The 25,282-nt window shown below is 44.0% G+C and overlaps 1 protein-coding gene across 1 annotated transcript in view; it reads left to right on the top strand.

The window, feature by feature from the left end:
- SCIN (scinderin) overlaps positions 1 to 25,282 on the top strand; it is a 271,318-nt gene that overhangs the window by 74,362 nt on the left and 171,674 nt on the right. Inside the window, exon 4 of the mRNA XM_069211821.1 lies at positions 18,812 to 18,961. Coding sequence (XP_069067922.1) covers positions 18,812 to 18,961 — 150 coding nt within the window. The remainder of the gene's footprint in view (positions 1 to 18,811; positions 18,962 to 25,282) is intronic.

The raw sequence follows: 25,282 nt of genomic DNA, 5'->3' as shown, positions 1-25,282 counted from the left end.
GGAAAGAGCCCACAGCTGCCCTTCCCCAGCCCCAGGGACCCCCCCCCCCACACCAGAGGGACAACACAGGATGGGGGAACCATCCCAGGTAAGTATTTTTGCTTTTATTTTTTTTCCCCTTGGGGGCCCTGACTTGGGGCCCCCTGCATGGAGCTGGACTCAATGGCCATGACCATGGGACATTGGTCCCTTGTGCATGGCCATTGGGGTGGTGGGCATAGCACCTGTCTTTACTAAGACAGGAGCCATGTCCATGGGGGTTGTGCACCAGGAAATGGCGTTACACTGCTCAGAGGCATTTTTTTGCCTCTAAACAGTGTAGCGCCATTATTCTGCGCTCAACCTCCGGTTCCCCCTACGCCTCCCCCACCCAGTTAGTGTCATTCACAATGACGCTGCCCTGTCATTAGCTCCGGCTAGCCCCACTCCATAAATATGGCGCCGGGCCGACGTCCGTGAATGACGCTAGCCGGCGCTATGCTTTTACACGCAAAACTGCACTAACGCAGTTTTGCGTGTAAAAGTATAAATATGGGCCTAACTGTGTACATTTTCACTTTTAGGCCACTGCAGCCTGATTCACAAACATGTAGTGCATGATTCATAAAGGCAAACTTACACTTTTGTGTAAGATTACTATTTTTTTGGTATTCATACTCCACAATTTAATTTTACTAGTAGTAATTTTACAACTGCAGAGTCTATGCGGAGAACTTCAAACATAAAAAGACAGGACAGGCCTATTTTTTATGTGCAGTCTCCCGCCACCAGTGCAGTCTCTGCAGTGGTAAAATTGTGAAATTTCAAACAGAACCTGGCCTGTCATGCAGCTCTAAATTTAGTTAAGTTGCTGAAAGATACTCAATGGAAAGCCTGTTGAAAGTACACAGAGCACAGAAGTGAATATTAGTATAAAGAAGCATGCTAAAATAACGAGTGCTCCTGAGTAGACCCTGTGTCCGGTCTCTCTTTAAAAACAACTTCATACTTTCCGCTACAGATTTTACATAAACTAGGCTTTGTCTTTAGATTCCGTCTTTTTCTCCCCCAGTGACGTAACTCTCGTGCAGTTCTGGCAGCCTATGCCAGTCACCCTGGCGTGAAGGGCCTAAAAGCTGAGCTGCTGTGCGGTTGTACCTTCTAAGCGCCTCTCTACGCCATCATTTTAGATATCTGCAAACTGTTTAGTGCTATCTGCTTCCTCACACGAACGTTAGTTTAGTTACAGATAAAACGTTTCCGGAATCGATGTTTATTTCAGATATTTTCAGAGCTAAAAAAAGGAGCACATTCACCAAAGTTTATTCATGCATTCACAGCCAGAGGCACAATTGCAAGGTTGCTCTCTCCAAGTGCTCACAGTACCCTCAAACTAGCCTTGTTACATAAAAAAATCAGGAAGCAAATTTATGAGTCCAAGAAGCAAGGCATATTGTATAGATATCTGACTATAAGCTTTTAATTATAGATTCTGTTTAGGAAGTCCTGCAGCATGAGTATGTCCTACCAGACCACCCAAGGTACATTCCATTTCATTTCAGAAAGGTTACTAAGGCCACATGTCCTTCTGAACACAGGGGCATATTTTCTAAATATTCACGCAATGCACGGCAGAAAGCATAGTTGCTGCGCTGTGTTGCATGAAAGGGACGAAATGCTCCAAATTTATAATGATATGGAGCACTTCTTCTCCTTGCACTGGTGCACTTTAGACAGCCTAGCACCATCCTTGCACTATGGCGCACCTTCCTGCACAAAAACAATCTCTTGAGACATGTTCCTCTTTCTACTGTACCTCAGTCTGCAGCAGGCATAAAAAGAGGAAATAACGAGTAGAAAAAAAGATTTTTCTCCTACTTACTCCATCCTTTGGGAGACGTAGCGATTTCATGCAATCCCAGGTTTACAAACCTTTGTAAATCTGGGATTGTATGAAATCCATGGGTAGATGCATGGGACACCCATGGAAAACCTCCCACAATGAAATGTGATGTAATGCAGCTCAAGCTGCTGCATTGCGTTACATTTGTTTTACAAAGCCAGGCAATGGGGCACAAATAGCCCCTTGCGTGGCTTTGCAAATATCTACTAGCATTTTGCATCATGGATGCAATACTAAGTGGTGCAACCATGATGCAAAATGTTAGTAAATATGGACCACAATGGGGCGACATCCTTTATCTGAAATTGTCAGGTCTAATTCAGATATAATTCCAAAGCACACCAAGTCAAACACATCACAGGACATAAAATCAGGCAAACTTTCGTTTATAAAATGTCAGTAGTCTGATTTTGAAATAGCATAATAAGAATATTGAAATATTGTGATCTCCACTTAGGAGTACAGAGCTGCAGGGAGCAAAAAGGGACTGTTTAGGCCGTGGTGTTCCAACAATCCTATCATTGTCTTACTGTTTCCCAGCTTTTTTTTAGACAATTCTGTCTCTAGTGGATGGTATGTACTAATTGCATTATAGCCCTGCTGTCTTGCACTCTACCGGTCGTTAAAGGCCCTCTCATTATAGCCCTTGTGTTAGAAATGGGGCCTTTGGTTGGCAGCCGGGTTGCCCCCTGCCCAAGCAAGGATCCTCACTCTTGTCAGGGTAAAGGAGAATCACGCTCAGTTAACCCCTGCTCATCCCCTTGGTAGCTTGGCACGAGCAGGCAGGCTTAACTCAGAGACAATGTGTTAAGTATTTGTACCAACACACGCAGTAATACAGTGAACCACTACAAAATGACACAACACAGGTTTAGAAAAATAGTAAATATTTTATCTAAATAAACAAGACCAAATAAGATAAAAATCCACAATACACCTTTAAAAATATGATCTTAGCACTTAAAAACACAAAAATAGTGCCTAAAGGCACAAATGCTGCAATTTGATTGAGAGAGTAGTTTCCCATTGTGAGAGAGTAGTTTCCCACAAAGCAATGCCACTTGCACCGTTTACGGAGTCATACAGACCCCCAGGTGCAGTACTGTTGTAAAACAAGTTGAAAACAGGCCGGTGCACGGAGTCAGGGAGTGAGGTGTCGCTGGATCCAGTGCAATGTTGGTTCCGGTGCAACGGAGCAGAGACGCTGCCCAGCAGCGTTGGGCCCTTACTGCAGAGCGGTGGAGATGAGACAAAGTCCTGCAAAGTAACAATGCTGCGGGATGACCTCACGGGATCGCACTCACGTAATGTGGTCACAGATGTCACAATGGAGTCGGGTATCACGAAAGTCGGTACTACAACACTCCGATTTCAGCTAAGTTGTGCGGGATCAGCAGCCACGGCAATGCGAGGCCTGCAGAGTCGTTAGGGCCGTTTCGCTTCTGCAAGGTCCACAGCTTCAGGTGCAGGCAGCATCACAGGTTCCATGCAGCGGCGTCCTTAGCAAAGTCGCACAGCGACGTCACAGGATTTCACCAAGAATTCACTTCCAGGGGCCCAGGAACTGGAATGGGACCCTCTGGCAAGCCACAGCATGTAGACTCAAAACTAAATGGTAAAGCCTTTGCTGTCCCTGAGGCTTCAAAACAGGAGGCAAGCTCTACTCCAAGCTCTTGGAGATCCCTCACAAGCAGGAATGCACAACAGAGTCCAGTTTCTGTCCCCTTTCACAGACAGAAGCAGCAACTGCAGGATAGCCCGACAAAGCACAGTGACAGGCAGGGGTAGCACTTCTCATCAGTTCCTTAGTTCTCCTTGGCAGAGGTTCCTCTTGAGTCCAGAAGAGATCTAAAGTCTGGGGTTTTGGGTCCACTACTTATACCCCTTTCTGTCTTTGAAGTAGACAAACTTCAAAGGAAAATCTCTATTGTTCACAAGATTCTGCTTTGCCCAGACTCACAACAGGGGGCTGGAGACTGCATTGTTTGAGGGCGGGCACAACCTTTTCAGTTGTGAGTGACCACTCTTCCCTCTACTCTACCACAGATGGACCATCAGGATATGCAGGCTACACCCCAGCAGCCTTTGTGTCACTGTCTAGAGGAGATGCACAAACAACCCAACTGTCAAACTGACCCAGACAGGGAATCCACAAAAGGGCACAGTCACAGAATGGTTTAAGCAAGAAAAAACCTACTTTCTAAAAGTGGCATTTTGAAACTAACAATCTAAAAACAAACTTCACTAAAAGATGTATTTTTAAATTGTCAGTTCAGAGGCCCCAAACTCCCCATTTCTATCTGCTCTCAAAGGGAATTTGCACTTTAATAATATTTAAAGGCAGCCCCCATGTTAACCTATGAGAGAGATAGGCCGTGCACAGTGAAAACCGAACTTGGCAGTATTTCACTGTTAGGACATGCAAAACACATCAGTACATGTCCCACCTGATCATTGGGCTACTGGGGGCCTACCTTAGGGTTGCCGTACATGTATAAAAAGGGAAGGTTTATGCCTGGAAAGTGGGTACACCTGCCAAGTCGAACTGGCAGTTTGAAATTGCACCCACAGAGACTGCAGTGGAAGGTGTGAGCCATGTTTACAGGGCTACTCCTGTGAGTGGCAGAACAAGTGCTGCAGGCCCACTAGTAGCATTTGATTTACAGGCTCTGGACACCTCTAGTGCACTTTACTAGGGGCTTATTAGTAAAATGCCAATCATGGAAAAGCCAGTACATACAATTTCACATAGGGAGAACTTGCACTTTAACACTAGTCAGCAGTGGTAAAGTGCCCAAAGTAACAAAAACAGCAAAAACAGAGTTCAGCACACAGAAACAACCTGTAAAGTTAGAGGAGACCACGCCAAGGATGCCAGGTCTAGCACCTTGCCTGTAGCTCTGGCCTATAACTCAGGTACATCGCTGTTTACTATTATCTGAGGATTCGGAGAAGGATGTTTCCTTTTCTGGAAATCCCAGGGACATCCTAGATGTTAGTGCACCTATCATCTAGTTTTTGGATTATAAAACAGAAGTTATCTTGACCTAGCTCATTACCCTCTAGACATATCTTGAAGGCCCAATTTAGAGCATAGCTCATGTTTAAATTTTATAGAAATTACATTATTAAATATGCTTTTCAGTTCAATTAATGTTTGTTTCTAGTTGTTTCAAGTTGTTTAGGGAAAGGAGCTTAGGTATTTAACATAAAATATTAATCCTCCCATGAACACACATTTGAGGTTGCATATTGCACTCTATGACCAAATTCCTCTGTCAGGTATGCCAATATGTGAGGTTATATTGGAGGTGATGGGGCTGATTTAGTGGGAGTCACTCTAGCCAGCCTGGTCGGCAGCAGTAATTCCTTCACTCCCCTGGCCGAGATCTGTCTACCTTATGTACAAAAACCACAGATGCTTTGCCAAGCCACTGCCATGTTTGAAACTTCTGCTTAGTAAAGTTTTTTTTGGTTTTCTAGAACAAACTCCCAAAGCTTATATATAATAATGTAGCATAACATAACATAATGTAACAGAACATAACATAACATAACATATAACAAGTTTGGGTTCAACTATGACCAAGGTAAAATGATGTATGATCATGTAGCATGGCATGACTCCAGTATGGTCATCCCTTCGGTTGTTTCAGAAATGAGTCAGCTACAGACAATCATCATAGATACAGGGGTCTAACTACAAGCAAAATACAAGTTTCTAGGCAGTGGACTATGCAATCTTTCTGCTTGAGGAAATGTCTTATTACTTGCAGGTAATATTCATTACTCCTGTAGTCCTTGTCCCATTTATTACATATGGAGATAAACCTATCTCCACTACAGTGAAAAAGAAAACTTAGGAATGCTAAACCCATTACCCCACCCTCTCCCACCAGAACTACATAAGTACTTACCCAGCATTCGTTCTGAACTACCAAGCCCAGATAAGGAAGGCTGGATGTGTGGGAGGAAGAGCAGGGCATAAGGGATGGGACGAGGATTACAGGGCCAGGAGTAATGAAGATCTTGGTGTTGTCACCAAAGGACACAACACCAAGAATGCCGTAACCAAAAGTGATTTTAATAACAGGGCAAGAAACACATCATATCAGGAGCAGACAGCGTGCAAAACTCCCAACCCAAAATCTGCGTCCGCCCCAAAACATTCTGGAGATGATAATGCCTAAATAAATTGTTGGAAGAAGCCCATGTAGCCCCCTTGCAGATTTCAGAAATAGATTTCAGAAATGGACACTCTTCTCATCTCTGCCTACGAAGCTGGGACCGTCCTGGTTGAACAGTCCTGGTCCCCTGCTGGAGGAGGAACCACAGACAAAGAGTAGGCCAATTCAATCACCTGTTTGAGCCACCGACTGATAGACAAAGAAGAGACCTTTTCCCTCTCGAGGAAGCCCCAAAAGACACAAACAAGAAATCAGCTTTTCCGGAAAGAACGGGTGCAATCTAAAAACTATCACAAACCCAGGTTCACATCCAGCAAAGACATCCAGCAAAGACCAACCTAAACCTGAATCCTCCACAGAACTGGCCACCAAGGCAGGCAAAATAACCTCCTGAGAACGATGAAACTGGGAAGCAAATTTGAGAACAAAAGCAGAATCCAAGCACAACACCATCCTATCATCCAAAACAGAGAGCAAGGGCTCGGAGCCAAAATCACCCCTAGATCATCAATGCACCTGGCAGAAGTCACAGCCACCAAGAAAACCACTTTGAACGTCCCAAACGTAATGTCAGACCGCTCCATGGGCTCAAAAGGGGCAGACACCAGAGCTTTCAAAACCAATGGCAACTCCCAAAAAGGATAAAGAGGTTCCACCACTAGACAGGCAAGAGAGAAGCCATGGAGTAAACGAGACACCAAATCATCCACATCCTCCAGATTACCTGAAGGGAGAATTGAACGCCTTAATGGCCACACACTGGGCCCGCAAAGTGGACACAGACAGATGCTTCTCAAAGCCCTCCAACAGAAACTGTAGTACAGTCAGAAGGGAACAGTCCAATGTAGATAACTCAACAGGCTCACACCACAGCTGAAAGTTACCCCAATGGTTGTCATAAGATCTCAAGGTAGCAGGTTTCTAGGAGCACTGAATGTCCTCCACCGAATGCCCAGGGAGCACCTTGCATTGCAACCCACTCCCCTCAACTTCCAGACCGACAACTGAAGCCATCAAAGATCCCGAAATGGCACTGACTGAAGAGGGGAAAGGAAGCAAGTATTCATCTATGGGCCCACTATCAAACGGAGAGTATGGAATCATGATCTCTGGGGCCAGAGAAGCACCACAAGGATCACTACCCTGGACTCTCCCATCAACTGAGCCAGAAACCAGGGAATAAGAGCCACAGGCAGGAAGGCATCCAGCAGTCAGTCTGGCCAAGGAACTGTAAGAGCATTCACCCCCCTCAGGCTCCTGCCTGATGGGTCCGAGCACAAAACTTGAGAACCGCCGCATATAGCAAATAGGTCCAGAAAAAGAACACCAAATCTCCTGCACACTTGAAGAAATACCTCACGCAAGAGTTCCTGAGAGGGAAGAAAGAAGCGACTAGGGGCAACTGCCACCCCATTATCCACTCCCCGCTCATGAACTGCTGCAAGAGATTGAAGATGTAATTTCCGCCCATTGGAACTAGGACAGGGCCAGAGCCTTTAGGGATTTAGAATGAATAACACCCTGGTTGTTGAGCTACACCAAATTGTGCCCCTCCCGAAGATGCTTAAAACCCATGACTGGAAGACCATCATCAATTCCCTTGAATTGAAAGAGCATCACTCCTCCTGAAGAGACCGATGAGTCTGCAGAGACCTGCCCCTCAGAGTTGCCCTGAACCAAACTGGCATTTGTTATCAGGACCAGCAGAGGATACGACTGCAATGGAACACCCTGGACTGATTGCCCTGCACAGTTCACTGGGCCAAGTCCACAATCACCTTCAGAGGCCCTGAATCTCGAAGTCCCAGAAGTGAGGATCCCAAAAGGGCAGAAAATGTAGCCACAAAGGGCAGAGGTGAAATTGAGCCCAGAGCACAGTAAAGACTGCTGCTGTAATGAACCCCAGCAGACAAAGCCGCCTGTGAACTGGCACTGAAAACTGTCCCATCACTTCTTGATTTCCAGATCGAGACCGATGGGTAGGTTCCCTGATGGACTCAACCAGCAAATAGTTTGCATTAGTCCAACAGTCCTTCTATCCCAAAGGGACCCTCCCCCTATTTTACGAGGGTCTACCTTAACTTCAGGGTATCTAGGCTAACATGTAAGCCCCCCCCTTTTTATCACACTTTTTTCACACTTACAGATGCACATAGGGTCTCCATAATGAGGACTAGGCCGTAGTCTTTGGTCCTGATGAAATGCCACTTGATCTGTAGAGACTTTTTTGAGGGGTGATACCTATGCATAGGGATAGAAGAGAAGATTCTTCTTCCCTTTTATTCTTTTACAGGGAGTGCTAGAACATTATTTCTGGTGGAACTCCACCTTTCAGTTTTTAATCTTGACATAGACCCAATAGATATAATAAACAAATAAGGTTAGGAGTTCTATAGTAAATTTTAACATTCACTTTCCAGTCCCTCACTTCCTTTATCCATAGGGCCAGTATATATCTGTGCTCAATCAAAAGACATCATCGCTCAAAAGATCTCTGGCAAAGACCCCCATTAAGGGGCCCATTGGACATTGCAGCACTGGTCCAACAAGGTGCAGACCCAAGGATGAAGCATGACACCTATTTGGATGTGACAGAGTCGTTGCCTCTACTTATAGATGTGCCTAGATTAGCCTGTAACCTCTTTAGGGGTCCTATTTGGATCTGTCCTCTTCTAAACCGTGTACTTCTATGTGATATCCATCAATTCTTGAGCCAGGGTCATCAAAGCAATAGCTCTGGGAGCAGGAAGAAATACCCCATTGAGGTCCATTCAAAACCGTGCGCTGATAAAGGTCAGATCCCAAAAAGGAACCAGCTGACACTTCTTCCACACACACCATCTGGAGGTCCATAAAAACACGCTCAATCGACAGAGTGTGAATCAGCCAGTCATCCAGGTCAGGGTACAGGTGGATCTCCCGACAATGGAGAGGGTCAACCAGAGGGGCCAACACCTTGGTAAATACTCTTGGAGTTGACCGTAGGCAGAATGGCAGGACCCTGAACTGATAATGGGTTCCCTGGACACACAATCTAAAAAACTTCTGGGAGAACGGATGAACAGGGCCATGGTTGTACGCCTTCTGCAGATCTAGATTGTACATTATATGATCCTGGGCCACCAATGGGATAGTTCTCTGCAATGTCTCCATTTTTAATGCAATATGATGCGCAAACTTATTCAAAGCTTTCAAGTCCAAAACCAGCCGGAAACCACCTGTGGATTTTATGACCAGGAAGATGATGGAGTAATAGCCCTAGCCTTTCTCCAAAGGAGGAACCTCCCGAATACCTGCTTCTGACGTTTAGAAAGAATCCCCTGGGCCCAGGCTTCCCACTTCACATGGATGGAGGGCCACTGAATTGGATGCCCCCTGAAGAAGGAGGGACCTCCCCAAATGCTATCCCTTGGCAGTGCTGTACATGGTCCAAAACCCAAGCATCTGAAGCAGACTCCCTCAAGACATGGAGTAAAAAATGAAGGTGATCCCCTATTGCATACTCCAGAATGACCATATAGTCAGGAGCAAGGCTTCTGAAGGGGAGACTTGGGTTTTCTCTCATGACCTCTTCTGGCCTCCATATTGGTTGGTGCATTAGAGATTCACACTTAAAAAGAAGTCTGTCACCAGTAATGGACTTCAGGGAGGAGAAATGTTTTATCTTTTTGAACAGCTTATAAAGGTTCTCCTCCAACCCAGCACCAAACAACACAGACCCCTAGAAAGGCATTCAGAGTTTTGAAAATTTCTCAGCCCATCTGTTCTCCAATCTTTCAATGCCAAATTTCGCTGAGCTGCCACACAAGTATCCACAGCAAAGGACACATCAGACAGGAACTCCACCTGCCATTCGATAAGTTCCAGCACCCCAGGACAGTCCAAAGACTCATCCAAAGCTCTGTACAGAGTCTTCTCATCAGAAATAAGGGACTGAGACACATATGTACCATAAATATCAGCCCTAAGAGCCAAATGAGCCGCTGAGTACACCTTTTTAAGGTAGACATCCACCTTCTTGTCCACCAGATCCTTGAGGACCTAATCCTCAGCCAAGGATGTCTGGCCCATTAAACTGACCTCAAAGGAATCCATGGGAATGGACTCTGGCAAGTCCTTCTGCATGTCCTGTAATGGATACAGTTCGTCCACAAAGCAGGGCACCTGCATTTTATCAGAATCCTTCCATTCCCTTTTCAGAATGTCCTTGATGCAGGGGTGCACCGGCATGTCCACCGGCATCAATCTTAGAAACTGATGCAGTACGGTCCCATATGAAGATTCCGGAATCTCCTCCTCATGAAAACCCATTTTAGACTTAGTATGCATCATCAGTTCTGCCAACAGGTCCAGGGAAATGTATTTTCCTTTCTGTTCCTCAGGGCCCTGACCCTATTCCTCTGACTCCGAAGAGTGGGAAACAACAGCTGGGATAACCTTCTGCCTTCATCTCCATTTCCAACAACATCTCCCATGCTCAGACTTGCCTCCTCACACTCCTTTCTATTCTTTGAGCGAGGGGGCAAAGAAGACCATGAAGTGGAAGAGAAGGAAGGCGAAGAGAACACCATAATATGTTTCCTCTTGTGGGAGTGTGTTCCCATGGTTGCCACAAAGTACTAACTAGGAAATAGGCAAGCTTGTATAGCAACTACCAGCTGGCAAACATGCAGATAACCAGTACACGGTCTGTTATGTGGTACTTACCCCCGGGGCCTCTCTGCTTATAAAGGATTCTCTGAAAAGCCAAGCGAGAGAGAAAGACACCACAGGTCAGGGCAGTGGCACAAACACTACCCACTTCACACTTATACAGAAGTGTGGATGACCTGGCCAGAAGTCAGGCAAATGGAAAACTCCTCCTCCCAACCATGCACACTTTCTCCAGGCCACCCTGCAGTGCAGGAGATGTGTAGGACTGTCACAACTCTTGAAGGCAAATACTGGAGATGGAATGAATCGGCCCGACTGGCTGCCATCCCCAAACTCCACATGCAACACCCTTTCGGAGCCCAACAGGCAGGGAGACATGAAAACCGGAACTCCAGCCTCAACGCCAAGCAGGAGGATTGGTAAAAGGATACAGGATGGCACCCCAGCACTGCAGAAGCAGCTCCCTCCATTTCTCATACCATTCTGCCATAGGACAGAATAAAAGAACAGAAGGAATTCTGGGTAAATACTCATTATGTACTCCCAGTGGGAGGAAGTGAGATAAGGGGTTTAGCATTCTTTGCGTTTTGTTCTGTTGTGGAGATAGGTTTATTTCCATATGTAATTAATGGGACAAGGACTGGAGGAACATGGGGGTTGGGGGGGGGCAATAAAGTAATGCGAACAACAATATTGTCAAAGCTTAATTCATAAAATGTTAAGCACCACTCTCCCATTAGCTTCAATTGAAGTTTAGCTGGGTCAGAAGAAACGAGCAGAGCCATAAAGCAACGTATACAAAAATAGAGATCCGTGTATTAAAGTCATTTGGAGATGCAAGGATTGAAATGTAGACCACATTAATACGAATGGCATTATATTTATCCTTAAAAGAAACAAAAAAATGGGAACATGGATAGACCAGCAGACACATTTACAACTTGTCTGTTTCTTTGGGAAATTCTTTTACATTGTCTCTTATGAATATTGACACTTTTGATGTATATTTTTATTTTTATTTTTGTGCAACTGGAGAAAGGGACATTTAAGTACCTGAAACAACGTCGCAATCTACTCTTGTTTCAATAGAGTCTACTTGCAGTGTGTTTGAAGAGGAGTGTCTGCCTTTCTGCAGCCTGAGCAAACAAAATGGTCTACAGGTTAACAAAGAATGGACCTACCCCATACCTCTGCAATACATTTTAAATAGTCCCTTTGTAACGATTCTCAGCTGAGACACTCTCATGGTATAGGTATGTATGGGCACAAGCAATCGTTGGTAAAGTTGTGTCAAACAAAATGGGAAACGTAGAATTACAATTTAAAATAGCTGTCTCAGGATCCTAGGTGTTTATTAATCAATCTCTAAATCAACGAAAACTTCTGTACAATTCATTCATCTATACCTTGTCCTCCGAAGTGAGGCAACTCATCTTCCTAGAATTTCTGTTGTAAAACAAGCACTTTTCATGCATGGCCCGGTTTGACAGCTATTCATTAATTAAGCGCACCCTCTAATGATGTTCAAGTCAGTCTTGAACAAGAGCCGCTCCAGGGACCTCAGAACACCAAATCCACTCTTCACATTGTACTTAGCACCCAGACACCTGCTGTATCCCCCAGGCCCCCACTCCCCACTCCCAACCTCCTACAAAGTCAGCTGTGTTCAATCGTTTTACAAAGAATACAAAACGCATTTTATCTGATTGCAATACAGTGTGTAGGACTGTGTAAGAGATGTGTATTATTTACAGAAGGTGTTCTAAAACAGCACATGTTTACTTTGTAGGTGTGCTCAAATATTGTGTGTTCAGGACTTGAGTGTGGTCATGCAGTCAAAAAGTAATTGAAAGCTGAAAGTGTGTTAAATGCAAGGTCGAACTGGCCTATGGGGCAATCAGGCAGCGCACGACGGGCTAGGCGGACAAGCCAGTGTGTGGGCCAGTTTTGTTGTTGTTTGTGGGCCTGTTTTATGGTCTGCTGGACCGGTTTTTAGTGGTGATTTCCCTAATATTAAAACAAACATTGTCTGCAACTAACTCAAGTTCATGCAGCCGCCCGCACCTTGCAAAACATCTGAACAATGTGTCTTTGTATGTTCAAAACTGCCCAAATTTGCAAACTTTGGCTACTATTTTAGCTTCCTTATTCACTAGTGAGGGCCTAATGAGGCCTATTTTCCAGTCCCAGCCCAGCCCTGGTTAGATGACAACTGATCAGAAAATACAGCACATTGTTGCTCTGGGAAACGTTTGGTCGGTACAACAACTTCTGTCAAAGCCAAAGTCACTAAAGAGAGAACTTCATTAAAACTGTACAGCACACTTATAGGGTAATTAAAGATACATCTACTCAACACTGGTAGCTTCCTTGGCATTTTTATTCAGGTCTGCCACTGTAACCTGCATGCATCACACTTAAAAATCACCTGTATTTATGGCGTTCAATAATCTTTTAGAAATTTATTTACAGCACCCAGATCAATGATTTCTCTTTTGTTCCAAATAACCTCAACATTAACTGCTACAAGGCTCTACTACCTCTAGTTCATTGACTTTTCTGGAAATAACTTCTTAGATGCAAAGTTATACACGTAGGCATCTTAATTAGGACTCCACAATAAATATTTCAGTCTGATAACAGTGTACTATCAGAGTTTAAATCATAGCTTACTGCTTTGCAACAAAAACCAGGATAAGGCAAACTTTGTCTTCAACCCTCATTGTTTGCACACTTGACGTATTTCCTATAAAACACACTTCTAATACCGAAGGGTAGAGTCCTCTTGTAGGTTGCAGTCAATCCATGGGAATGAGCGCCTGGGGAAATGTTTGAGGCAAAATTAGTCAATGTCGCTATGAAAACATGGGTAGTCTCAAAATACCATTTTATGTAATATCTTAATAACCTGTTGTGTAATGACAAGTTATGCCATGCTCTATTAGCAGTTTCATGGACTGAAAACATTGAAAGTAGCAGCAGTGTCTTAAATGCAAGTGCAGAGTTGAAGCCACATCTGGAGATGTGAATCTAGAGTACACCAGAATGTAGGCCAACAAAATATTTACAATCTCCGTCTTAGTAATTATTTTTTAACAGTTTACCTTTCAGTGAAAAAATATCCTACACCGAATTGAAGCTTCACTTCTTTAGACATGTGATTAACTAGGCCTTGGTGAGACACTGCCTCTTGTTTTAGTCTTGCTTTTGTGAGTGAGTGCTATTGGAGGACATAGATACAAAGACATTGAGGCAGCCAAAAGCCACCCAAAACATGTGGTATGTCTATGTCCCTGGCAGCTATAGCACCTTGCAAACTAATTCATGTATGAAATGCATTTAGACGATTCCACTTTATGCTCCAAGTAAGCGATAAGCCAAAATGGCCCTCAAAGTGAGTAGCTGCTTACTTTCAGTGGGGCTGGTAACTGCAGATACTGTCCGATTTGGAACCACAAAATCCACAGGAACATTAGCAGATCTATTTACTTTCACCTAGATAATTTGACTGATTAACAACTAGGTTCACAAATGGCTACTGTTGAATGGAACTAAAAGGACACACATTAAAATGCAGTATCATGATATTCTCACCCTAACAGGTTAGTTTGAATCAACGGTAATTGTTAAGGTCTGCGACCCTATAGGTTTATGAACATACAGAACAGCACAAAACAAAGCAAAACACAATGAGAACTACATTATTGAGAGTAATTACCCGTAGGGAGACTGTGCCTTGGTATTTGTGTGTGTTGACTTTGGATACACCAAAAGTGATCATGACATTGGGATGTCCAGGAAACAAAGGGCAAGATCCCTGGAGCACACATGGCTCAAAAGTGACAAAAATGTTCAATGGCTCCAGCTACATGGCTAGCCAAATGGGTACTGTGAAAGGGCAAGAAAACAGCAAAAGTAATCAATAAAAAAGAGAAGTTGGTACAGAACTGTATAAAGTCACCAAGCCGAGTCACCACTATCGCATCAACACTTTGAGACATCAAACTCTCAGGCAGCCTCTGTCCCTGAAAAGTGCAGGATACAAAGGCATAATCAGTAGTTTATCAACATCAGAGTCACTGATATTGAACCTTCTACAGCCCAGCTCCACTTCATGTTAAGAAGTAGAGTGGGTTCATACTCTCAGCAGTTATACGGCCGTGATATGTTTTGGGCTGGCTGGGGAGCTTCAACACAAGCAAGCTCAGAAGCTGGTCAGACAAGCAGGGGTTCAGCTGAGTTGAGGCCTACCCAGGACGCTATATACACCCATGTAACACATGTCAAAATACTGAACTCGCACATACTCTTGATACTCTTGGCTTAGAAGTGATCCTGACGCACCCAAGTATCCAAGCTGAGATTGGATTCATGTGTCATTTGCATCCTTGATCAAGAACGAGACCTCGCAGCATAACCCAACAGCTTTATTTCCAACATTGGCATAACAAAACATGAGGAGGCTCCATTGCAAGATGTGCTGAAGGGGCCCCCTCTCACATCAGGAGGGGCTGAGCGGGCCCCTCCAGTATGGGTAAGCCTCAGGGCCCCAACACCGAGGAGGCTGCAGAGGCCTCTGTTACTCCCCTGGTTTACAAATGGGCTACCATTATAGATGACATGTTACGGTTGGAATGCCCTATAGGGCAATCAGGCAGTGCTGGTATGACAGGTCACTGTATGGGTCATTGTTTTTGACCACTTGTGTGCCTGATTTATTGTCAGCTGCACAGGTTTTTACTGTGAATTTCCATAATATTAAAACAAACATTGCCTGTGGCAAGCACAGATCCATGCATTGTTTCATACCTTTTAAGTACTTATGTAGTATGTCTTTACAAGTTAAAAACTGCCCCAATGTACAAACAAGGGCCACTTTTTAGCTATCTATTTCACTAATAATGGGAGCCACTTTTATTTTAGTGTAGGGCCTATTTTCTGTACAAGTCCACCCCTGTACATGTTAAAGAATTGCCTGTGTACTTAAACATGTTAGTGCACACATACTTCCAAGCAGTTAATAGTTTAGCCAGCATACCCTACAACACAACAAGTGCACTGATGATGTGCTAGTGTACCAACAACACCAGAAGAGCTAGAGAGTACTTCAGCTCATGCGTGCAGTGGCTACAAGACACAAAATACAAAAAAAGCAGACAAAGTCCTACTGCTTAGCTCAACTGACACAACCAAATGTAATTTCAACCGCCCCGCATCCAAATCATATCCAGAATGGGGGTAAATGTTGTTATTATATTCCAATTAAAACTGCCCTGTTTCACCAACTCAGTGTGGTAATTCTGTACCTTTTTCGCCAGTGATTACTCTATGCCATGCTCTTCTTGCTGAGCCTTCCTCATTGTATCACCTTAGTTCTAGCTCTGGACTACTTTAATGCAGTCTGCCCCAAAATTACCTGGGGAAATTATCTTCCAATAAGGGACACAGAGTCACAGAGGATGAATAATGTAATGTTGGCATTCAGACATCAAACAATCACTAAACGCCCACCAACCAATAAGGCAAAAGACATACTTGAGAAAGTCATTGCATTATCCATACTGCTCAACATAGAAGTGTCCTGATGTGACTTGAAGGACTGCCATTTTTAGCTAATAACATCAATCCAGACCCTTAAACTCAACATTTCTGAACCTATGAGAAATGTATCTTTTCTAATAAACTGTTTTGGGCTGATCCTTTCACACTCAAGTCTCCAATATCAGTGGTCCGCTCCACTTCTTCTTTATAATCAAAGTCAGCTTCATAAGGTCCCTCAAAAGTGTAGTAGCAGGCTAACAAGCTACGTGTATAGGATAGCCTTCAGTCAGGGGGAACCTGAAGGCCCACTCTAGAGCCAACCCCTGGTTGATTGCTGAGTCATGTGATTTCATTGTGCAAGATACCTGAGTGGACCACAGAACCTCTTCCTTTCTCCACCATATCGTGTAAGGCACACTGAGGCTGCTCTTTAACAACCCCCTAATAGAAATATGAATAAATTATCTCAAAACATTTAGCCAGGACAATGTCAGTAACTGGGGTTCGTTGATAAAATTACCTGGGACCTTTGAGGCCTCTGGCATTCACATTTAGAGATGGAAAAGTTTGTTCTCTTAGTAGGTCATAATTGATATGCACCCGAAGAGGGGGTGACATTGGTATGCTTATTGATAGCCAGTTGTTAAAATTGAAGAAAAAAAACCTATATCTTCAATAATATTTTGCAATATCACATATTGTTAGAGTTGTAATTAGATCACATCACAATGACCCCATGTGCTGTGAGCCACGGTCTCATGTGCTAACCACCAGATTGGTGTATCATTAATGTGATACTTTTTCATATTCTGTGTAATACCAACCCTTTCTTATTTATTGGTAGAATTATTAAAAATAATTGTTGATAAGTCTAACAGTTTAAATTGGTTATAAAATTATTTCTATAGTATTTTCAAAGGGAGGGGGCATAAAACTAAAATTCATGCGGGCACCACTATTTTTTGCTAACCTCAGCGTTGGATAATAATAGAAATAAATGGCAATTCAACCTACACCCTGCCAACCAACGCATAGCCCCGAGGAGTAGATATGTCACACGCATTGTCTTGTGTTCACAGACGTGTAGGAAAATTAATTTAAAATATGCAGTGATTCTTGTTGCGAGGAAGTCACAGTAAAAAAATGGGTTGATTTTTCTTAAGAAGAAATACATGCATGGATGTCCATTAATACAATTTGCATGGTCTCATTACAATTATAATCTTTTCATCTTTTCTTGGGAAGTAATTATCATTTCAGTCAGATTTTATCAGTGATGTATAAGTGAAAAATTGAAAACAAAAATCGAAAAATAACCTGTGAGTATCTGTCAAGACTATGTGGTTACTCTTAGCATTTAAATTCAAAATGATTCATGCAATAGTCATGTGAAGATTACTTTCAAGAAATGTACTGCATTCCTTCCAAACTGACACACAAGCGAACATTTTCGGGCTGCTATTCTGGACTTGAAGAAGTTTGCACACTAGACCTAACCAATCGATTTGACATATTGTGGTCAACGAGGACCTATTTCTCACCCTCTCTCCCACGAGTACAATACGTCTGATCTCTTATTAATCTGAGTATTATAGTCGTTTTGGTTCATGGAAGAAAACAGATGCAGGTCATTGTGATTCTCTTATCTTCATTTCAGCTTGCTTTATTTATGTTCGCAAATCCCGCAAAGCAAGAAAGAAATTCGAATTGTGATATAGCGAGGAGAGAGCAGCTTTTTACATCGCTGTGTTTGTAAATATACACACAATATTTGTTGTGAAACTAAATTAACTAAATGCTTGAATATTAAAGATTAGTTCTTCACAATATCGACAATGGTGGTGTTACAAACAATTGCTGGATCTTTGAAACGTTTGCTGGGGGGTGCTCTTGATATTCCAGTGTTGTGTCATGTGACTAGAATACTTTGGCACTCTAAAAATAATAGGTTAGCTCACAGACATTTAAAGGTTTGGGCAGAGTGGGGCCTTCATCTATAGCCCTTGCAGCCCGCCATCTTTGCACCTGGACAAATCATGAGAACAATCCGGTTCAAGCCACAGATATCCAGATTGACACATATAAAACATATATAACTGTGTTCTTTGTCTATGGCCCCTTCACACAGGAAGGAGTTGCAGGCTAAGAAGGAGTCGATATCACAAAATAAAATGATGCTCACTGTGTCACTGGATTCAAGCTAGCCTAGCTGATGAAGGGTGATACCCTGAAACCGGTCCCAGGATGCTTGTTTATGGTCCATGAAGGATCCAAACTGGGAGGGCCTGGTGATCAAAAGAACAATGGAGTAAACCCAGATCTGTGACTGGGGGTAAGTGGTTGTAAAGTTTCAGCACTCCGTCCATCATCCTTTTGTGTTGCTAAGAAGGAGTCAAAACAGTATAGCTACGATTTGGAACTAGGTGGTAAAACTAACAGTAACAAAAAGCTGCTTTTAGTGAATGTATACCCAATACTCTGGGTAGTTTAACCTTTTCGAGAACGCTGTGCAGAATCCTGATGGTATATCTCTTCACCCTCACTCTAGGAAATTTACCAGTGGTGTGGCTCCACTTGCAACAAGTATGAGCGTTTCAAGGCTGCCCAAGTGGCCAATGGGATTCGAGACAATGAAAGGATGGGACGTGCGCAGCTGATCGTGGTGGAAGAAGGGAGTGAACCACCAGAGCTCATAAAGGTAAGCACATAGCAAGACCTCTCTGTTATCTGTAGTGAGGTGCTTGACAGCCTCTGAATGTGGACCTCACTCCTGATGCTGTCTTCCAGACTTCAGAAACAGTTGTTTTAATTTCTGAAATGAGAACCTAATAATGCCTGGCTTCACAATGAGAAATCTGTTGTACGTTATAACTCAATAATAATCATTTCAGTCTTGTGATGTACTTTTTCTATAATTCCATGCACACTCTGGGGCATATTTAAGAGCCCCTAGCGCCACCTTAGCGCAGTCATAGTGTCCTTTTAAACAGTAAAGCTATTCTGCCACGCCATATTTACAAAGTGGTGCAATGCATTCATTGCTCCACTTTGTAACCCATTGCGCCACATTATGATTGCGCCAGGCATAATGTATGCATGGGTGGCATTCCGGCGCATGGAGGTCTGCAAAAATGGCGCAGTGAAATGTAAAAGATTTCACTGCGCCACTCTTGGAGTCATTGTTAATGCCTGCTTAGAGCAGGCATAAAAATGACTCTCTCGTAGTAACCTATGGGCCTCCTTGAATTTACTGCACTACTGTCAACATTTTTTACGCCAATGTAGCAAAGTGCCACAATAGCATCAAAAATGTTGATGCTATTGTGCTAACGACCGCCATGGTGAACCATATTATAAATATGGTGCAACCATGGTGTCAGGTGCCGTGGGGGGGTGCAAGAAAAGTGGTGATTCATAGCTGATGCACCACTTTTTCCTAAATATGGACCTTAGTTTTGATCGGAAGCCTGCTACCGGTGACACAAATAACGGGGATGCTGAATTCAAAGGCTATGTAGTCTTGATTCAACCTTATCCCTCTTTTATCCACAACCACACAGTCCCTGACCCTTTATCTCACCATTGCAAGTTTTTTCAGCCCTGTTTTGTCCTTTTTTTAAAAAAAAAATCTGCCTTTCTTTTCTATCTTCTTTCACCCTTGTGTGCTTATGTCTGTCTTGCTCTGGGTCACAATTTGATGAGGAAAAATAAGTGCAGATCCCCAAAAATGAGTGATGAGTGATACCTGCAACCACTGGCTCAAATTAAGCACTAAGCACACCGTAGCTAAATCACTGACGTGTTGGCTCGCTGTCGCCATTCTGCGTGTCTCACACACTCATTAACAAAATGACACACTCCTTGAAAGACATATGAGAACTTTGTCACGCACAAACAGATGAACACATACACATAAACTCATACACATACTTACACCCTCACTTCTTTAAAGGCAACATAAACTCATCAGTTTTGGATGTACAGTTCCCTCAATGTAGAACACTCGTCCACAATTCCAGCAATCTTCAAGTAGATTCGATGAAAATGCAGCAGCCAAAAACCTGGTTTACTTTACCCTTCATAAATGTATGCCTCTCGTTGTACATATCGTGTGATGTTTCGGAGGATCAATATCCCCACATGTTAGAAATGGGGTTTTTGGTTGGCAGTCAGGTTGCCCTCTGTCCAAGCAAGAACCCTCACTCTAGTCAGTGTAAGTCACCACAATTCAAAATCAGCCTGTGCTCACCCTCCGGTAGATTGGCACGAGCAGTCAGGCTTAACTTAGAAGGCAATGTGTAAAGCATTTGTGCAATAAATCATACAACACCATAGCATAACACCACAAAAATACACCACACAGTGTTTAGAAAAATATATAATATTTATCTGGGTATCTTCAGGTCAAAACGATCAAAGTTGCAATACGAATTTGTAAAGGTATCACTGAAAAGTGATAGAAAGAGTCTTAAGTCTTTAGAAAGTAAACAAAGTCTCTTTCAAACACAAAGTACCTGGTTTCTGGTGGAAAATCTCCTCAGAGGGCCACAGGAGAAGAGGTGCGTGGAAAACTGGTGTGTGCGTCGATTTCTCCTCAGCACACACGGACTTGCGTCGTTATTTTCCACGCGGGGAGTCGGGCGTCGTCTTCCGGCGCGCGGACAGTCTCTTACTGTGGTTTGCGGGGAGTACCAGATGTCCCGGGTCTGTGCGTGGATTTTCCTGCTTATTTTCCGGCTGCGCGTCATTCTGCGGGGCTGCGCGTCGAAGTTTCGATCTCACGGCAATTTGTTGCGTCGATTTGTCCTGCGGAGTCGGGCGGCGTTGTCCTTGCGAGGCCGTGCGTCAAAGTTTTGATCTCTCGGCAGGCGTCGCGTCGATTTCTCCTGGAAAGTCGGGCGGCGTTGTCCTTGCGAGGCCATGCGTCAAAGTTTCGATCTCACGGCAGGCGTCGCGTCGATTTTTCCTGCGGAGTCAGGCGGCGTTGTCCATGCGAGGCCGTGCGTCAAAGTTTTGATCTCATGGCAGGCGTCGCGTCGATTTCTCCTGGAAAGTTGGGCGCCGTTGTCCTTGCGAGGACGTGCGTCAAAGTTTCGATCTCACGGCAGGCGTTGCGTCGATTTCTCCTGCGGAGTCGGGCGGCAATGTCCTTGCGAGGCCCTGCGTCAAAGTTTCGGTCGTCCCGAAGAGATCGCGTTGATCAGCGTCGGTGTGCGGCGTTTTTCTTGCCGCGGAACAAGCTGTGCATCGAAAAATTCGGCGCACGGAGCGTCCAAGAGGAAGAGAGAAGTCTTTTTGGTCCTGAGACTTCAGGGAACAGGAGGCAAGCTCTATCCAAGCCCTTGGAGAGCACTTTTACAGCCAGACAAGAGTTCAGCAAGGCAGCAGGCCAACAGCAAGGCAGCAGTCCTTTGTAGAAAAGCAGACAGGTGAGTCCTTTGAGCAGCCAGGCAGTTCTTCTTGGCAGGATGTAGTTTCTGGTTCAGGTTTCTTCTCCAGCAAGTGTCTGATGAGGTAGGGCAGAGGCCCTGTTTTATACTAAGTTGTGCCTTTGAAGTGGGGGTGACTTCAAAGAGTCTCTAAGAAATGCACCAAGCCCACTTTCAGTTCAATCCTGTCTGCCAGAGTCCCAGTAGGGGGTGTGGCAGTCCTTTGTGTGAGGGCAGGCCCTCCACCCTCCCAGCCCAGGAAGACCCATTCAAAATGCAGATGTATGCAAGTGAGGCTGAGTACCCTGTGTTTGGGGTGTGTCTGAGTGAATGCACAAGGAGCTGTCAACTAAACCTAGCCAGACGTAGATTGAAGGGCACAACAAGATTTTAGTGCAAAGAAATGCTCACTTTCTAAAAGTGGCATTTCTAGAATAGTAATATTAAATCCGACTTCACCAGTCAGCAGGATTTTGTATTACCATTCTGGCCATACTAAATATGACCTTCCTGCTCCTTTCAGATCAGCGGCTGCCACTTCAACAGTGTATGAGGGCAGCCCCAATGTTAGCCTATGAGAGGAGCAGGCCTCACAGTAGTTTAAAAACAAATTTAGGAGTTTTACACTACTAGGACATATAACTATACAGGTACATGTCCTGCCTTTTACCTACAAAGCACCCTGCTCTAGGGGTTACCTAGGGCACACATTAGGGATGACTTATATGTAGTAAAAGGGGAGTTCTAGGCTTGGCAAGTACTTTTAAATGCCAAGTCGAAGTGGCAGTGAAACTGCACACACAGGCCTTGCAATGGCAGGCCTGAGACAGGGTTAAGGGGCTACTGAGGTGGGTGGCACAACCAGTGCTGCAGGCCCCCTAGTAGCATTTAATCTACCTGCCCTAGGCACATGTAGTGCACTCTACCAGGGACTTACAAGTAAATTAAATAGTCAATCATGGATAAACCAATCAGTAGTACAATTTACAGAGAGAGCATATGCACTTTAGCGCTGGTTAGCAGTGGTAAAGTGCCCAGAGGTCAAAAGCCAACAACAACAGGTCAGAAAAAATAGGAGGAAGGAGGCAAAAAGTTTGGGGATGTCCCTGTCAAAAAGCCAGGTCCAACACCACAGCAGTATGATTAGCCTTTAGTTAACTCTCTGTTGGGCTCTAGTGGGCTCTCTATTACTCCACAAACCCAAGCACTCTCCCTGCGTAAAGTGTTTAAGTGACATGTGCACGCTTTGAACGTATCCGAAGAAACCATACCAATGCGACATTCCGTATAGATATGGGTTGGTTTTCTAGCTTAAGGAATCGAAGTGCAAACAGTCTGCAGCGTTTGTCTTGTTTATTTCTAGCACACACGCACATTTAGGCACTCACAAAAAAGCACACACACGCGCGCACTTACTCACACACACTCACAGACCCACACAGGTGGATGCGGAGAGGCTCTTTCAGGACTTGACTAAACACAGTTGTCTTCCTTAATGTCCTTGTGTTATAGCGGTGCAAGCAATGGAAACTTCTGGAATGGAAAATGTGATTAAATGTGGTTTGTTTGCTCTCTCAGAGATTTGTCTGCATAAAACAGCATACAGTGTGATTGTATAATTGACACGATGGGCACCTTAGCAATGTGACACCACAGAGGAGCAAGAGAAAAGAGTTGACAATGTGTGCCCTCATTTGGCTGAAAGGGTGCATATGTTCATACATTCTCAGTTTAAAAGGGCTATGTATGGCAAGGAATCTCAGGGTACTCAGACCAGCTGCTTGGATCTGAGGAGGTGTCCCTCCACCCTTGGGGCACGGGGCATCTAAATTGCCACTAAGGAAAGGTCTTCCTCGCATAGAGTGTAAATAGTGAGAATAACAAAAGTACTGATAGGTGAAACATTGATATAATAGAAACATTGTACACTTTTAATGTTTATAATTACGAGTGTTTTAAGCTTAGGAGAGGGCTAAAGAGTAGCGGTCGAACAGAAAAGCAGCCTCAAAGGCAAAACGATGATAGTCAAATGCGCTAATGTGTACAAACTCAATGTAAGCCCATTAAAGCCAGACATGTAATAAACGAAAACCAGGCTTAACTAGAGACTCATTTGCCTGTAATAAAGTCCTCTTTTTGTTTCTATGTGAAATGAAGTTCAGAAAGCAAATGACAATGTATCCTCCAATATAGTCATTCAACAGTTTCCATTACATAAAAAGAAACAAGGGACTATAATGAACGGTTCCAAGTCATGAGATCATCATTTCATTAAGAAACAAAAAGAAGCATTGGCAAAGCCAATAGGCCTCTCCTATGCATGAGCGATTGGCTTTGTCAATATGTTTTAGCCATGGTGTACACCAGTGTGGCTGCTGTTCAGCATGGCTAAAAGTTAGTGGGGTAAAGGAGAGTGGTGTGGAGTGGAATGTTGGAAAGTGGAGTAGAGTTGAGGTTTACAGAATGGTGTAGAAAATTGTAGAATGGCGTAGAGTGGCATGGAATAGCATAGAGTGGTATAGAGTACAGCTGAGACTCGGAATGGAGTGAAATGGAATGTCATGGAGTGGCATAGAATGGAATGATGTAAAGTGCTCAGTGTTATGGAGTGTCATAGAGTTGAGTGGCATAGTATGTATAGACTGTCAGGGGGAGTAGAGAATGGAATAACATTGAGGATCATGGACATAGAGGGTTTTGCATAGAGTGGAGAAGTTTGCTATAATATGGAGTGGCACAGAGTGAAGTAATGTAGGAGAATGGCATAGAGAGGAGTGTCATAGAGTCATAGAATAGAGTGGGATAGAGAGAAGTGGCATAAAGTGTAGCAGTGGATTGGAGCTGAGTGGAGTAGTGTGTCAGAATAGAGTGGAGAAAAGTGGTATGATGTGGCATGGTTGAGTAGAGTGGCACAGAGTTGAGTAGAATATTGTTGAGTGGAGAGTCATAGAGTGGAGAAGAGGTTAATGGAGGAGAGCATCCTAGAGTGGAGGATCAAGGTTCATAGTGCCATAGAGTGGGGCAGAGTGACCTAGAGTGAAGTGCCATAAAGCACAGTAGTGCAGAGTAGATTGGCATTGAGTGCAGTGATGCAGAGTGAATTGTTTTTGAGTAAAGTGGTGCATAGTGCATTGACGTAGACTGCAGCAAAGTAGAGTGGTGTGCTCTGCAGTGGCATAGACTGGAGTGGTAGCACAGTAGAGTGGCTTGTGGTGCAATGGCGTGAGTTCAGTGGCATAGGGTAGATTATTTCTGAGTAATGTGGCATAGAGTGGAGTGCTGCAGGGTAGAGTGGAGTGCTGCAGGGTAGAGTGCAGTGATGTAGAATAGAGTGGCTTACAGTGCAGTGGTGTAAAGTAGAGTGGTGTAGAGTGGAGTGATGCAAAATAAAGGGGTATAGAATGTAGTGGCATATAGTGCATTGGCATAGAGTGCAGTAGAGTGTCATGGAGTTGAGTGGTGCAGAGTAGAGTGCAGTGGGATAGAGTGCAGTGGGATGGAGTGCAATAGTGCGTAGTAGAGAGGCATTGAGTTCAGTGGTAGAGAGTGCAGGGGCATAGAGTGCACTGTTGTAGAGTAGAGTGCATTGG

The sequence above is a fragment of the Pleurodeles waltl genome, chromosome 10, assembly GCF_031143425.1.
Source record: "Pleurodeles waltl isolate 20211129_DDA chromosome 10, aPleWal1.hap1.20221129, whole genome shotgun sequence".
Taxonomy (NCBI): Eukaryota; Metazoa; Chordata; class Amphibia; order Caudata; family Salamandridae; genus Pleurodeles; species Pleurodeles waltl.
This window is presented reverse-complemented; position numbering and strand designations above follow the sequence as displayed.